Below are 15,823 nucleotides of genomic sequence, written 5' to 3' on the forward strand. Positions count from 1 at the left end.
AAAGGGGGACACTGTCTTTTAATAAATTTTGGAATTAAAAAGTCACTTAATAAAACTGCAGTTGTATCACATGAAAAAGTTTACATGCAGGTCATTTATCTGATTTTTTTTTTTTTTAACTATAGAAAATGAAAATCTTTGTTAAAACCCACAAAGTTTGTCTCCTATGGCCAGATGGAGTATACTCTGAAGGGGCTGCATGAAGTCGGCTTAAGTTAATCAAGAAACCCTTAGGTATGAAAGAAATTCCAACTAAAACAATTAAAATATATATATTTATAATTCCAAGTTCTCAAAGGAAACCGGAATAGATTTTGAACAAAGCTTTGAGTCACCATGAAAGAACCCAATATTAGCATCTGCTAGGAGATGTAATGGTGAAACTGGCATTGAAACCTAACAGAAATGAGTTACTTTAGGAGCTGTGTGTGTTTTTCTCCCTACTGCAAAATCCTTACTTTTGTAGATTTTTTTCCATTTATGACTCAATAATACCATGCATTTAGCAAACTGGCATCTACTTAGGTCTACTGAATTTTTATACAAAAATGGCCATGAAGCAGAAAACAGCATCATGTGTGCCACCTGACTATTTTCTACGTACGTGCACAGCACTTCAGAGTGACAGTGTGAAGAACTACGTAAAAACAAACTCAAAGCCATTCATCTCTCCAGTGCAGTGGATCCTGAAAGAAATCAGTTATCCCAAATCCAGGGGATTATCCAAAGTTTCTCCAACTTCTTACAAAGGATAAACTCAAAGCAAGTTGGTTAGAATGCCAGTTTCTTCAAGCAACTGATACTTCAGATAAAAATAGCGAGATCCTCTTAAAATAAAACTTCAACTGCTTTGTCACAACTCAATCATTTTTATGAAGAAAAAAAGGCATTGTTACAATGGCTCAAAAATCGTTCCTTTAGTTATAAGTAGAATTGGTCAAAAGGTTGATTGCACCTTCTAGCTAGCAAAGGTCTTTCCCACATCTTCTTTCCCTTTGTATTTCCTCTTGCCATGTGTGAAGGGTATATATCTGTACTTTATCATATGCTGTGAAGAAAAAAGAAAATGAATTTTTAGAGGCAAGAAATGCAGATAACATTTACAAAAAATCTTTCATAATACATAATATAACCAATGCAGACCTCTAGGGAGAAAGTTCTAGAGTATTTCAGTAGCTAATCATGAAGGTTAACAGGTTTACATAATGCTATAAGCCCAAGTTTCAAATTTGGTTATACTCAAACAACAGATACAGCACAGTAAAGTTTACTTATTAGGGGACTGCAGGGAACTCCTGCCACTTAGTTTACATTTTTCAACAATGGTACTTCATCAAAATTCTGAGCATCTGGAAAGAAAAACGGTTCTCCTTTTAAACATCAACAAATATTAAGAAGTTTCCTAAAAGTGTGCCTGAAAGATTTGCATATGTTTTTCTCTCAACTCGCTCACACAAACTCAGAGTTTGATTTGTCACCCACCAGAGACGCTAAAAGACCCCTTCATTGCAACAGCAATAGTTAACCTCGGAAAGGAAGTAGGTCAGAAATTATAAGACTCATTAAAGAAACAGACTGAATTTTAAGATAAAAGCTTCTTTGGAATTAAGCGTCAAGTTTCATATGTGTATTATATGAAGGATTTTCCCCAAACATTTTTGTTTTCTGCTAATATACACCTAATGTTTAAGTATTAGGTGTTCACGTTTCTCTAGTAAAAGAAATGTACACAACATATTTAATACTTCTAATGCAGTTAACTGGATAGAGGTTGAAACAACACTCTACATTTTGACATCACAAATGTTATTATCTGTTCTTAGGAAGTTACCTTGATTTGCCTCTTCATAGTGATACAAAACAGCATAATGAAGTACATCACAAGGATTGGCCAAAAAACAGGAACGTTGAAAGCCTCAAAGAATGTACATGCCATAGCAACCAGGATGCCTTTAGTGGCCGAGTGCCTTAAAAATAGCATTAACAATTAATCCTTCAACACCAGTCACCGTTAATTAATGCAGATATTTACACATTTCAGAAACAGAACGTGGGCAGATAGACCAACTCACCAGAATTTAAACTCTGGGAGCCTCCGAATGAAAGGCCGAAATTCTTCATTTTGCCTTGTGGGTAAGGAAGGACCATCATCTGAAGAAGAAAAAAACCTAACAATTAACTTCTCTCACTGTTACATAGATTCCAGTTACTGTTGTGGTTTTAATATAACTGGGTTGGCTTCCCATTAAAAAAAAATAGATAACAAAAATGAGTGCCAGGTCATTGAGTTATTGCAGGGAGAATTTAAGTCACGTGCACCCTCTGTCAAAATAAAGACTAACACAATATGGAATTGTTCAAGACCTGAAAAAAAAATCACTTTGGAGACCAATTTCATAGCAATTCCTAATGTCAAGTTGTATGGAGTTTTTGCACATTGAAGAATACAGTGTCATACTGGAATTGCACATCCTTACATTATTGGGTCAGACAAAAAGAACTGGAAGTTTGATTAGGTACAAAATTACTGCAGAACTGTTCATCATACCTGAATCTTCCATTAAAGAGGGATCTACCTTTGGCGACAAGAAAGCTATAAAGAGATTTAGATGGTAGATTCCCAAGGCATATGTCACAATGTACCAACCCTGAAGAAAGGAAGGAAGGAAACAAAGGAGAAGAGGTTAAAGACCTCCTGCACACCACTCAGATATTTTCAATCAAACAATTTGATTTCTACTTCCTTAATGAGTGAATGTGAGGACACAGAGAAGCACATGAGGAATTTTCTTCTTAAAAAACAAAGCAACAACAAAAAAAAACCAAACGTGTTTTCCACTATTTCTATACAGACAGAAAACATAAGTAAAATTAAATGAAAACTCTTAACTACTGACTAAACTTAATGGAAGACTAACAAAAATTTTAAATCTATCACTCTTAACAAGCTAAAGATTTTTTAAGTTTCACTACAGCAAATCTAATATATTAATTACAACAAGCCTTAACATGAGTGGTACACAAATTGATTTAATAAAAGCTTTTCTCAGACACCTGGTTTCCATGTTTAAAAATGCAGATATCATAAAAGCAGGAAAAAGCAAGAAAGCAAAGCTTGTTTTGTTTAAAGCATCTTTTTAGGCTTCAGTCTCTTAAATATTCCTATTACCACTGTTTGCACAGTTCTTGCATTCAATCTGCAATCTCCACTTTTCTGGAATCACCATTCTCAAGCTCTACACTGAATTGCAGACTGGCATGAGATAAAGGCATCTGACCAGTGGAGAAATGGTCTGCTGCTGGCCTGCAGTGACAGAAGTGCCAAAAAAGCTATTTCTCACAGTTTGCATGACCAAAGGTAACCATGGGCTCCTGAACAAGTTACTCAGCTTTAAAAATCAAACTGTAATGGCTACAAAGTTTTCAGAATTTTATTATGTAATTTCAACAGAATTACTGAAGTATTTCCACTTTACATTACCATCAAATAAATAATCTTAAGCATTCACAAATTCTTTAGTCTGAAGCCATGAGTTTAACACCAGCAAGTACTTGCTCCTCAGACTACTTGGTTTACCCTTAGTGGGTTCTGATGACACAAAACGTAGCTCCAGAAATCCTCCTTAACACAAAAAATAGAACACTAACGCTATCTAAAACTATCTGATCAGTAAGCCCAGTTTTCCTACCTGCAGTAAATAAACTCTAATCATGTAGATAAAACTCAGACCCAAAGTTACGATCCATCGCACTGCAGTATATGGAGTAGATTTGTCTAACCAGGACTGGTAGATCTAGGAAGAAATACAAAGTATGCAGGGGTAAAATATATGATGTCCAGTGAATAATGCATATTTCAGGGCAGCATTAGAAATAGTAAGCATTTGTAAATATATTTTGGAAAGGAGAGCAACATGAAACATTCTTATTACAATTAACTTTAAATGTAAACATAAATCTTCAAAAATACAGGCTCTACATTTCCATGAAGGCCAGAAAACCCCACTCCTAATACTTGGGGCATCAGAAAGAAACGTAGATCTTAAATCTTTCATTGTTTATCTCCCTTAAGTTTACTTTTCTTAACATGATTGTGACAGTAAATATAAAGCAACGTTTTTTGATGATAAGAACACATTTCCACTGTGCAGCATCATACATACACATTAAATAGTCCATTAAACTATGAATGAGAGTATTTGTTGTCTATTCTTAAAACATTTCAAATGAAATCTTTTGTACAGATTTCAGTATTTCAGCAGTTCATCCGACCTCAAACTCGTTACGCTTTGCATTGAGTCCTGCTTTAATGGAGTCAGAGAAATCCTAGAGAAAACCAACCTGCCCGAGTCTTGTGAAAAATCGATAGACCACAGAAGGCTTCCCATGAACAGACTCACCAATACTGTCCCCTTCTGACATGGTTGCTGTGAATACAAAACAACAGATAGGTAACATTTCAAACAGAAAGCTAAGCGCTGTGAAACTTCATAGTACAGTATGCCTTATGTTCTTATATTTGTTTAGACAACCCTATTTCAAAAAAGTGTTCTTAGAGAAGACATCTATTCCAAAAGAAATTCAGTTCTAGAAGAAATTGTCAAGAAAGTAAAGAAAGGGGTACTTTTACAAAGGCAAGAGAGGATCCAATCTGTTTTAGGGAAGGAAAACCAAGTCCACACAGAAATGGAGGAATGAGCCTTGTTAGACATCACCTTGATAAGGCAGGAGCTGAGTTATAACATCTAAGCATTGATATGCACTGCAGCACCACACTCCTGTCACCTCAGTGTCTAAAGACAAAGAACAAAACCAAAATAAATATATATTTTTTTCTTCCAAGCTGCTTAAGATTTTCAAATACGGAGTAACCAGACAGTAAAGCATTTAAGTTCAGGACTTTGTACACAGGTGGCTACAGAAACAAACATTCGTCATAAGCACCTAAATTGAAACACCCCTGGCATGATTCAGGGAGTTTATCTAAAGAACGTGAAGAGATTCGCAGTCACAAAATAGTTTTACGTATCAGCAAAACTGCGAACATAAAGAACAGAGCAGGGATTCTGACTCCAGATAAAAAATACCAAGGGAATTATTTTTAAGGACATGTTCCTAGTACCAGTTCAAGATCCTCACTCTTGAGTTAAGCCCAGCTAAGCTTTATCAGCCTACTGAAGATAGAAAACAAACAAAATGAAATGCATTCTAAACAGAAACACGTCTGCCACATCATCAAAAGCAATCCCTGACATTACTTCCTGGAGGAGTGCCCATCTGGGGGTGGGACTACACACCTCGGGGACAGCTGGAGGACTTTCACCACAATATTAACATCTCCAGAGCCTCAAATGACAGCAGTCAGTCAGAAGAACATAGATTTAGATACCGCAATAAAAAGAACTGAGACTGAGGACAACCTGGGCAAAGAGTCTTGAAGCTGAGTATTTCCTATAAACATCTGAAAACCAGATCCTATGGGATAAATATGAAGTAGGAAAAAAGGAGCCCTGCTACACCTGAAGAGATGAGGGGAAAAGGACCACAAGGCTTCAAAAGATTCAGTCCATTTCAATTCTAGTTATGGCTAAAAAGAAAACAAAATCTATGGAAACTCATACAAAAAAAGATATGGGCATTTTTATTACAGACAAAAAGGAAGTAATTATTATTCTGCCCATTCACTGCACTGCAGAAGAAAGAAATTACTCAGCACTATTAGCTGAACATCATTTTGTGCTTTATTTAGGGTGGGTCTGAATCATCCTGAGATACGAAACCACAAGAAAAAGAGATATTCAATCTATTGATGACTGAGTAACAATTTTCTAAAGATGGCAAACATCAAAGCTTAAATCAATATTCACATCACAACTACATACCTGACAATGGCACGCTACAAGCAGACCTACCACTCCAATCTTGCAAAGATTAACCTACACAGACCAAGAGACAAATCATGTCTATAAAACTACCAATGGCTTTCAGATGGAAGAGACATTTTACTTGGTGTAAAGAGCCATTGTATGTGCGACTACACATCATTGTTCATCATACATACAGTTCCTCCTCCATGGCAGGCCAAGCAATGCAAGCAGCCCATTTGCTCCTTCAAGTAGTGCAGATTAAAGCATCATGTGATAAAGTTTAAGAGTTTGACTTAGTATCTCTCATCACTTTAAAACATTCACTTAAAGAACATCTGTAAGTGACAAGCATCAAGGAAAGCCACCTTTAGCAGTGGAGCTGGTTTACAGCTAAGAACCTAAGCCAGACCTTATAGCTATATGGGATTAATTACACCCAAATAGTAGGAACTCCTCTTTCACAATGAGTTACAGTAACTCTAAAACCAATAGCCAGAAGAACATACAAACATTAATACAACAAATGGGAGTTTGCACCTAGCAGAGCACAGACCATTAACCAAACTGCCACTGAAGAACACCACGCAGGTGAGAAGAACAAGGACCTTCTTTACCTCTGTTGTTATGGTAATTCCATCACAAACCTAGTTATATCCTTGAGATGTTGAGGCCGAAAGTCACCTAAGCCATCCTAAAGCCTCATACAGTTTATTGAGCTTTCAGACAAACCTGACCACAATAAAAGCTTTCTTAAGCACAAAATGCTAAGGAAGAAAATCGCTAGCAAGCTCATGCCACAGTTTGCCAGCTTCCTCATCACTTAAAGAAAATTTCTTTGTAAAGCAACGTCCTACAGCCGCGTATTGGGGACAGAGCGCAGGACAGCCTCAGGAACGCCCCACGGGGTTACAAACCGGTCCGTTCTCCCCGAGGCGCCGCCCGGCCCGCAGCCCCCGCGCTGCTCACGCCCACCCGAAACGCGGAGCCCACAGCCCAGACACCGCCAGGATCCGGGTCAGAACAAAATAAAACCAAACGCGTTTCGGTTGGTACTGTTTGACACTGAGAGCAGCAGGAGGAGCCCCCCAAGGCAGAAACGGAGCCCGCTACGGAGAGCCCGAGGGCGGCCCCGAGACTCGGCAGAGCGAGCAGAGGCCCGGAGCGGCCCGACGGGAGCCAGCGGCCCAGAACGGGATGCGGCACGGCAACCCCGGCGGCACCCGGGGGCTCAGCCTGTCCGTGCCTCCGCCCCCACGCGGCGACACCGCCGGCCCGCAGCCCCCGCCTCCCACCCGAGCCGGGCTCCTGGCGCGAGGCCGCAGCTACTCACAGGCGGCTAAGCCGAATCCTGCCTTCCGTCCCCCCTCCCCCCGCCTCCACAGCCCAATATGGCGGCCACAGCGGGGGGCACATCTACTTCCGCTTCCGGGGTGAGAGAGGCGGGAAGAGGACTCGATGCCGGCCTGCCATTGGTGGCCGCGGGAGGAAGCGGGACAGTAGCCGTAGCGCAATCTGTGGCATCTGCGCTGGCGCAGATCGCTCTGCTAGCTGTAGAGGGCGGCCGGCGTCGCCCCGCCCCTCTCCCGCTCAGCCAATGAGCGCCAGGCTGCTGCTGCCAGGCTGGAGGCGTCGGGAGCTGCGCGTGCACGTGGCGGCAGCGGCACTGCGGCGGTTTGCTCGCCTTTCCCGCCTTTCCCGCCTTTCCCGCCTTTCCCGCCTTTCCCGCCTCAGCTTAGAGCGCGCGCACGGTAACGCGCTTCCCTCAGGGCGAGCCTTGCTTTGGGCCGCCTCAGCCTGCATTCTCACCTCTGTGTGTGGTTACGGCGCTTGTGTCTTGCAGCTTCGCTTTTTATTGGTATACGTGGAACTGAAAAGCAAACAGATCCACTGAAGTGTTGTGTTTTTTGCACCTATCATCACCCTCAAGTCTCCGTATAACGTGTGGTAAAAAATGGTAGGTAAATCCGCTCGTCTAAACTTAACCGTGTCGAGTTTAAAAATCTTTGTGTGTATTCATGGCACATATGCAGGAAAGTTTGGGATTAAAATGAACAGAACGAGGTCAGAAATACTCCTTAAGCGAAGATACAGGCGGCATAAAAATATGCACAAGTGCTGGTGTGGATTTGATGAAACAATCCGAGCTAAAACCGTTGAACAAAAACGGCGCACAGCCGCTTCTCCCCTCGCGAGCCGGGGCTGCTCGGTGTATCTGCCTGCAGTGCCGCTTTGCGCCGCTGGGTGGCGCTGCAGCTCGTGCTTTGAGGCCGAACGCGTCCCGGCCTCGGGCTGCCGCTGGGTTGGGAGCCGCTCTGCTGTCGCGTGGTGCCAGGCTTAGTTTTAAACAGGCTTCAAAGCGAGGCGATACTTTTGCAAAGCAACAAAAAAGTCATTGGTGGTATTGACAGCGCCATCTCGATGGTTTGTTTAGTGTTTATACAGAAAACAAGCTTAAGGCAGCTACTTGATGCGAGTATTTGTTTGTTGTTCGAGTATTCACTCACAATGTGTATTTACACATAAGGCATTAGAATACCAACAGTAATATACTTGGAGAGCATAATCATGAACTTCAAATATATGAAGTTATCAGCTTGAATGATCTCGTAATGACAAAATGGCACAAAATGTAAGGTAGGTCAGCCCGTGGGTGTGCATACATTGACGTGCACCACTGATGGAGCACCTGGGGGGAAGGCAGGGCCAGCCCAGGGGGCACAGGTGCATGCAATGTACCCAAATGACCAGAAGGGCTGGAGCCAGGATCCACCCCTTCCAGCCCTCATTTAAGGGTTGGCAGTGGAGGTGAGGGTCTCTTGCTGCATCCCTGTGTGTCTGAGGCCTTTTGAAGGTAAGCTACTTCTTATTTCTGTGCTCATATTTGAGCTGCAGCCTAGGAAGTTGCTTCTTTGCTGCACTTTCCATTATGTTATAGCATTACAAATGCAAACACAGTTGTGATAGAAATGGTAGGGGTTTGGTTTAGTGCCTCTGGAAGGCAAGGCACTAAGGGGGGCTTAAAGCCTTGGGAAGTTCCTGTCCTGTTTTGCACATGAACCTCTACAGGTGAGCTATTAAAAGCCATTTTGTACGGTCAGATGCGTTGGTGACTCTCAGACTTTGTTGCCGAACTCTCAGTGCTTCCATGCTTTGTACAAATAGCTCCATGCTTGGGAGCTGTGTAAGTGGAGGGATTTGGGGGGACTTCTTCTAAGCTGAAGTAAAACCTTGGACATACTGAGGTAATTTTTTTGGAACAGAAAGGGTATGAACAAACCTTTAAAGCTCTGGGCTATTTTAGTGCTCTTCCGTGGTAGAGAATATGTTTGTGATGGCATGAATGTTGCGTTTGTCCATTTTTCCTCTCCAGTTTTAACTATTAATGTGAGATTTGTATCTTTTGTGCAAGGTAAACTATTAATAAATGGATGCTATTAATAGCATATTGTGGAGCTTCACATTGGTGAAATGCCCAATAAACAAGTAATAGTTATAGCTGTCTACAAACAGCCCAATAATAACAATATCTCAGACTTACACACTGCTTAATCATTAAACTAATTTCACTTCAAGGAAAAATGTTATGAGAGCCAGGGTAGGAACTCTTGCAGGTCAATGGGGGGCCTACACTAAAGCCAGGGAAAGCAACCTGACTTAAAAACAAACCACCAACACCACCAATGATCTGTGTTGCCTGTCTGGTTTCAGTGCCTTTGCATGTGTGTATATGCATGGAAAATAAAGGGAAACAATGAAACGTAAATGAAGTTTGCAGAGGTTACTGAGGATAAAAAAAAAAACCCAAACACTCATTTTCCTTAAAAGTGTTTTCTTTCTGTGCTTTCTCATTTCTGGCTGCTGCATACATCCTGGTAAGCAGATGCTGTGTTCCATTCTGTCCCTGTTGCTGCTTCTTTGTGTGTTTTGGCTGTGTTTAGTTTGTCTTCTTTCCCAGAGGAAGGCCTGCTGTTTGATACACCTGTTAACAACACTAAACAGGTGGCTAGCCTTATGGGCTTTTTCACCTGCAGGCTTTCAGTTATTTTCTGCCCTAGAATCCATGTGAGTTCTGATATCTGTTTGGAAGAGTCACAGTTACAGGCGCTGTGCAAGTTATTTAAGTGACTGGAATTTAAATTGGTCAGAATTACACTTCATAGTAGTGATGGGGAAAAATGGTATGCTTTGCTTGCAGTGTACGGTCTGACCTACTGTCAGCTGAGGCTGCACCCTATCAACAGAAACTTGTTATAAAGCCAAGCATGGTGCAGTCATCATTGGGATCTGTTAAGCACATTTAATGTGGTATTTCTGATCAGGGCCCTGCGAGTCTGCTAAAGGGTTGCAGCCTGATAATGGAAGCGATTGATAAAAGCCCTCATTAGATGAGATGGAAATCACAGACTATTAGAGGTGGGCAAGTTGAGTTTGACATAAAAATAATCATAATAAAATATGTAATAATAATAAAGTGTGTAATAGGGGCTCCCTGCCTGTGGTGGGGGGTTGGAGGTCTGTGATCCTTAAGGTCCCTTCCAACCTGGGCCGTTCTGTGGTTCTGTCAATGGCCTGGAAGTTGCTTCCTGGAATAGTGTTCAGTGTCCCTTTACAGCACGTTTGTCTTCATTCACAGAGATTCCTTGGGGAAGTTGTTCTGCTATAGTAGTGTTGGGTGTAACAAACATTAATATTCTTAATTCTTCAAATAATGAGGATGTATATCTATCAAACCCAGTTACTGTTTGCAAATCTTGCTTAGAGAGGGGCTATTCCAAGTAAAACTACACGTGCATTTCCAACACTTGGTTGCTCTTTAGCTGTGTTCTTAGATTTAGCTGTCTCAAAGTTGAAACCAGTGATGAACAAATTCCTAACATCTCAGTTTTTTAACATGAAATGTGTCATGCTGATCTGCTCTGGAAGGCTGCTGCAGAGCTGAATTACTGATGACCTTGTGAAGCTGTCACTGCTGACGTACTGCGTCTTCTTACTTACTACTCAAAACACTTCAATGTTACTTTCAATACATTTTGAGTCCCATTGTAGGTTTTTTAAACAATAAAACCTGCAGCATAACACATCCCATCACTGAAGCCTTTTTCTCCATTTCCTACTCTCCTCTGTTTGTGTGCTCGCTGGTAGCTCTTTTTCTGGAGGCCTCCATGTCACTCTGGCTGTTCACGCCTTTGTTTCTCTGCATAAATGTGTGATGTATAGATAGTGCTTATGTGGACGTCAGCATTTCCAAACCTTGCATGTGTTGCATTGCTAAGCAACTTTTAGCAACACTTATCTCTCATCCTTATGCCATCTGGAAAAAAGGATTAGACAAGGAAATGTGCCAGAGAGAGACAAAGGCAAATCTAAGTAAGAGCTAGCTTAATTACTTAAGAGAATGGGTGACATTAATAGTAGGCAATCACAAGAATTGATTGAAAGCAGAATGCCTTTACAGGTAGAGATAAGGAACAGCTGAGAAAGGCAGTGCGTCTTATTCCCCTACTGCCTTTTTGTTCCCCAGAGGAAGCAGTACACAGCTGAACCCTATGGTATGTTTATGTACAGTGATGCAAGATGAAAACCCATACGACTTCAGCACCTAATTTAGTTCCAGTTACAGTCAGCTTTGTTCTCCTTTTCCCAGTTACGTGCACTCATGAGTGTAACTATCTGACAACCATTTAGGAGGTCTCATTTACCAGGCAGAGAAGATGGTTAAAATGCCAGGGGAGCCTGAAGCTTCTGTACTTCAGAGTTACCAACTGCTGCCATTGGGATACCTGCTGTAGATGTTTGCTTTAAGTAGTGGCAGAAGGAATAGACCAATGCAAATCAGAAGTGCATTTCCAAAGTACTACTTTGTCTGTGCTATCATTTTCCAGCTTAAATCCGTGATTGCTGAGGCTGCAAACAGAGTGGTGGAAACTTCAGCCACAAACTGGAATTCTAATTGAGTTCACGCAGATTTTAGAGTTATACTAACTCTTTATTTTGTGTATCTGCTGTTATCACACGAGAGGCCAGAAAGCCAACTTAATAGAAGGTTCTCATTAGATTTTAAATTATTATTATCATTATTAACATTGGAGGAACTGTATGGAATGCCATTCAGCTATCACACAGCCACTCAGAACAAGTGACATCTGTTACTGAGTTGTTCTCCTTCCTATGCCTGGACTTTTGACTGTGCTTTGTCCATTTTCTGGTAGGACAACTGCTGTATTAGTGAAAATGTGGCTATAAATTCATCTTGGAATTACACCGTGCTGGTTAAGAAGGGATCTGCTGGATAAACTGTTCATCCTGATGTTGTACAAGACTGAGTGATTACATGTGCCAGTTTAGGTTGTTAGAAACCTTAATTTGGTCACGCCATAGCTTTTTTCTTGGTATTTGGCTTTGCAGCCTTAGGAATCTTTAAACTTACCTTTCATGTAAAGGCTGTATCTTGGGTCAAATGCAGTGCAGGTTTAAATCACTGCAGCTTTTTGGAATTGTTTGGTACACTTTTTCACTTTTCACAATCTTTACAAGCAAAATAATCCATGGTTCTGCATGTGACAAAGCAGTTATTCATTCTTGCCATGTAATTTAGTGCCATGTAATATATGAACTGCAGGACCTCACATAATAGTATCCCACAGTAACAAACGTTAGGCAAGAAGTGTTTGATTCTTCCCCCCATCTCCTTTAGAGGAGTGCCACATAATCCTTGGTGGTTGTGTGGTCCCCATTCAGCTTTGCACAAAAATGTTGGAAGGGTATTTATAAAGAGCCTTGAGGGCCACCCACTTTGCTATTGAAAATCTGCTGAAATAATCCCTTCTTTATAATGTAGCTGTGTTGTAGTCAAAATTTAAAATCCATGTGTATTTCTGTTTAAAGGGGCAATGGAGAAATGACATATTCAATGGACAGGGCACTATAATTCATTGTTCCTGTGACATCTGTGATAGACTGTGGATCAATGGGTGCACTGCTGGTAAGTACATTCATTATGCTCTCCAGTTATTAACAAGACTTTGACATAATGCTTTGGTTGTCCTTCTTTTGATTCATATGATCTGACTGTAGTGTCTGGTATCCTCTGAGCGTTCCTCCCAGAATGTATGGTTCTATGGTCAAGGGGGATGGTTGTTTGAGTGAGACCTTTGCTAAGGGAGAGAGCTGTTCATTCAGAGTAAATGCAGAACTACAGTGAGGTATCAAATGTTCTTGTTATGGGTTTTTACTGTTGTGATGAGGGAGCGCTTTTTAATACAGTGAATTTTTCATTTTAAAGTGAAGGTGTTTTGGAATCTGAAAGTTGGAAGGGTAGCAAAAGAAACAGCTTGGTGTGTGTGTGTGAGCAGTGTGTGTTTGCACGGGAGGAGTTCTAGTTCAAATTGTTATTGGCAATAAAGAATTGCTCGGCAGGTTATAATTTGTGAAGCATAGAGCAGAAATGAATCTTATAATGCAAAGCTCTGGACTCGGTGACTTACTAGAGACACTTTCCAATCCATTTGACTTATGTATGAGGGGACTGTATATGCAACAGCGTAGTTAAAGCTTCAGTGCAACTGAAGGCACTTAGATATGAATGCATCACATAGAAGGACATAATGTGAAAAACTTGAAATAAAGCATTTATATGGACGTCCCCTTGGTATCAAGCACCAAAATGTGTGGAGTGGAAGAGTGCAGTGGTCTAACTAAAGAATATTTGCTTGTCAAAATCTTTACCTGTGGGATAGTAGTGTACTAAAAATGAAATATTTAATGCAAATAATAATAATAATCAGGAGATATCATTAGCCTTATTTCCATCTTAATATTAGGTATACTTGTCATGTTTGACTCGTGTTGTTAGGACACAATGAAAATGCTTATTTTTAGAAGCATCTCTTGGGAAGGAGTTGCTGTGGGTTTCAGAAGAATCTCACTCTACAGTGCTGCTTTAATCCAGTCAAAGTTGGTAGTAATCAAAATTCATAGCTATGTTCAAACCCTATAAAATCTTGTGATGGTCTGTTTTGTGATTAGTTAGCAGATGTTAACTTTAACAGGCCTTTTTTCTGGCACTGTAAGCAGAACAATAAGGAACTGAATGGGTCTTGAAGAACTCTCTACACAATCATGGAAGCATTCTCTTCAGATTACTATAAGGATACATTTGAAGAGAGGAAATTTGTGCCACTCCTGTTCACTGGATAGTTAGGAGACTTAATTTCCCCTTTTCTCAGCAATGCAATCATTTACATTCTGTATTAAGATAGCACAATATTCCTGTTTATAATTAACACTTAATAGTTTTTTAACCTTTCTGAAGTGCATTTATGTGGAAGTCAAGGTTATTCACAGTTCTTCAGTTTAAAATAAATGTCTAGTATGTATTTCAGGCAGTACGATAGCCTGGCTTTGCAGAAACAACAACAAAAAAAGATTATTTACAATGCAGTATCTGGAAGAGTGAAGAATGTCTCTGTTTTTCGTCCTAATTTGAGTAGGAGAAAAAGAAGAAACTGCCTTCGTTAGAAGTAATGAATGTATATATCTTTCCATCCTTCCGGGAAGACAAGTCAGCTTTCATGTCATGATTGTCTGAGCCAAGTACAGATGGCATTGTTTGCACTGCCTTTTCAGGACATTAACCTTCCCAGGGAGCAGACATTCTAGATACCTTGGGCAGCACTTCATCTATATGTTTGCTAGCTTTCTGCTGGAATTTTTCAACAAATCCATCTGCTAAAGCCATCGGTGATTTTTATCCATAGAAGTGAACTGTATGGTTGATCTGAATTTACATGACTTTCCCTTGAACATAATTGCTTCCAATCTTGAAGTAGTTACATCAGGAGAGTGCCCAGTTTGGCATAGCATAATGGTGGGTGTATGTTGTTGTAGAGGAAGCTCTTAATATTATGGCTAGTGTCTATTTTCTGGTATATGCCTACCTGTAAACTTAATATACCAAGTGGCTGTTGTGGTGAGTTTCATATTATAATATTATATTTAGACTTGAGATTTTAAAACCTACCAGCACAAACAAAGCCATTGGGGCTATTTCATTTCACAGTGGATTTGAGGTTATAAGCTGTCTTTTGACAGTTGCTGCTTTGCATAACATTCTTTGCATAACATTAAATAACTTGAGAGTATAGGAAATTGCCTCTAATAAAAATGGATGGTTCTTAAGTGGTTTGTTTTAATACAGAATGCTGGTCTTCTAATAATAACTAGAAACCAATGTATTTCATGAAATTTGCTCTGCTTCATCAGAGAAAACTACCCCTCTTTGGGTTTATTTTCAGTTATTTTTAATAAATACTGCAGTGCAGTAAGGTCAAGAGGGTTCAAGCAGTAATTCTTATAGTTTCAATTCACGTAGCAAGAATTAAATGAGGCCTAAAACCAGGAATGCTCTGGAATCGGTATTTTTTCACCCTTCAACTGATGTTCAGAAGTACTGCTGTTACTTTACTTGTAGGAACAGATTTGTCAGGTGAAGGGGGTACCACAAAAGCAGTGGTTTCAATGCCTTAAACTGTGGGAGCCCTAGGTGTAAGGGAAAGAAACAACAAATAATGTTCAAGGCAGGTCAGGTTTGCTCAAGATTACCCTATGCATGTGTGCTTGTGATCCCTTAATATGACCAGTAGTTCACAAGGCTTCTTGGAACACAGCATTTAAGTCTATTCTAAAATACCTCTCTCCTACAAGTGCTTTCTGTACTTGGGGTTCAGTGAGCGGGGCTTGTTCTATTATTGGCAGTGTTCAATTTGATTAACTGAAGTTTTAGATTCAGCAGTGGTTTAAAAAGAATGATAAGAACAAGGTGGTGTGGGGAGAGATTGTCTTTTACAGGAGCTTATACACCAAAACCTGCGTGAAAATGGAAGAGTGGTTTCTTTGGAGCATGTTAGAGGCTCAGGCTATACCTGCATGTCTTTATATGCAATGTCCAGTTACATGCA

General features: G+C 40.4%; 1 protein-coding gene and 1 long non-coding RNA gene across 9 annotated transcripts in view; one reads left to right on the plus strand and one right to left on the minus strand.

Moving 5' to 3' along the window:
* RER1 (retention in endoplasmic reticulum sorting receptor 1) lies at positions 1-7,232 on the minus strand. Of its 7 annotated transcripts, none has more exons than XM_046903113.1 (9): positions 6,782-7,232; positions 5,883-5,936; positions 4,716-4,793; positions 4,342-4,427; positions 3,690-3,794; positions 2,549-2,648; positions 2,073-2,151; positions 1,832-1,967; positions 1-1,048 (listed from the first exon to the last, which is right to left on the minus strand). In XM_046903113.1, the coding sequence occupies exons 4-9, from the start codon at positions 4,420-4,422 to the stop codon at positions 959-961; spliced, it is 591 nt and encodes a 196-aa protein (XP_046759069.1). In that variant the 5' UTR covers positions 4,423-4,427; positions 4,716-4,793; positions 5,883-5,936; positions 6,782-7,232; the 3' UTR covers positions 1-958. The 7 variants fall into 7 exon arrangements, with proteins under 7 accessions (XP_046759069.1, XP_046759068.1, XP_046759067.1 ...); XM_046903112.1 differs by having other exon boundaries at positions 5,123-5,936; XM_046903111.1 differs by lacking the exon at positions 6,782-7,232 and adding an exon at positions 6,482-6,691.
* Positions 7,233-7,484: 252 nt separating this feature from the next.
* LOC107054921 overlaps positions 7,485-15,823 on the plus strand; it is a 138,446-nt gene continuing 130,107 nt past the window's right edge. For both annotated transcript variants that reach the window (XR_005841414.2, XR_005841413.2), the window contains exons 1-2: positions 7,485-7,821; positions 12,753-12,849. This is a non-coding gene — a long non-coding RNA (uncharacterized LOC107054921). The remainder of the gene's footprint in view (positions 7,822-12,752; positions 12,850-15,823) is intronic.

The sequence above is a fragment of the Gallus gallus genome, chromosome 21 (assembly GCF_016699485.2).
Source record: "Gallus gallus isolate bGalGal1 chromosome 21, bGalGal1.mat.broiler.GRCg7b, whole genome shotgun sequence".
NCBI classification, from domain to species: domain Eukaryota; kingdom Metazoa; phylum Chordata; class Aves; order Galliformes; family Phasianidae; genus Gallus; species Gallus gallus.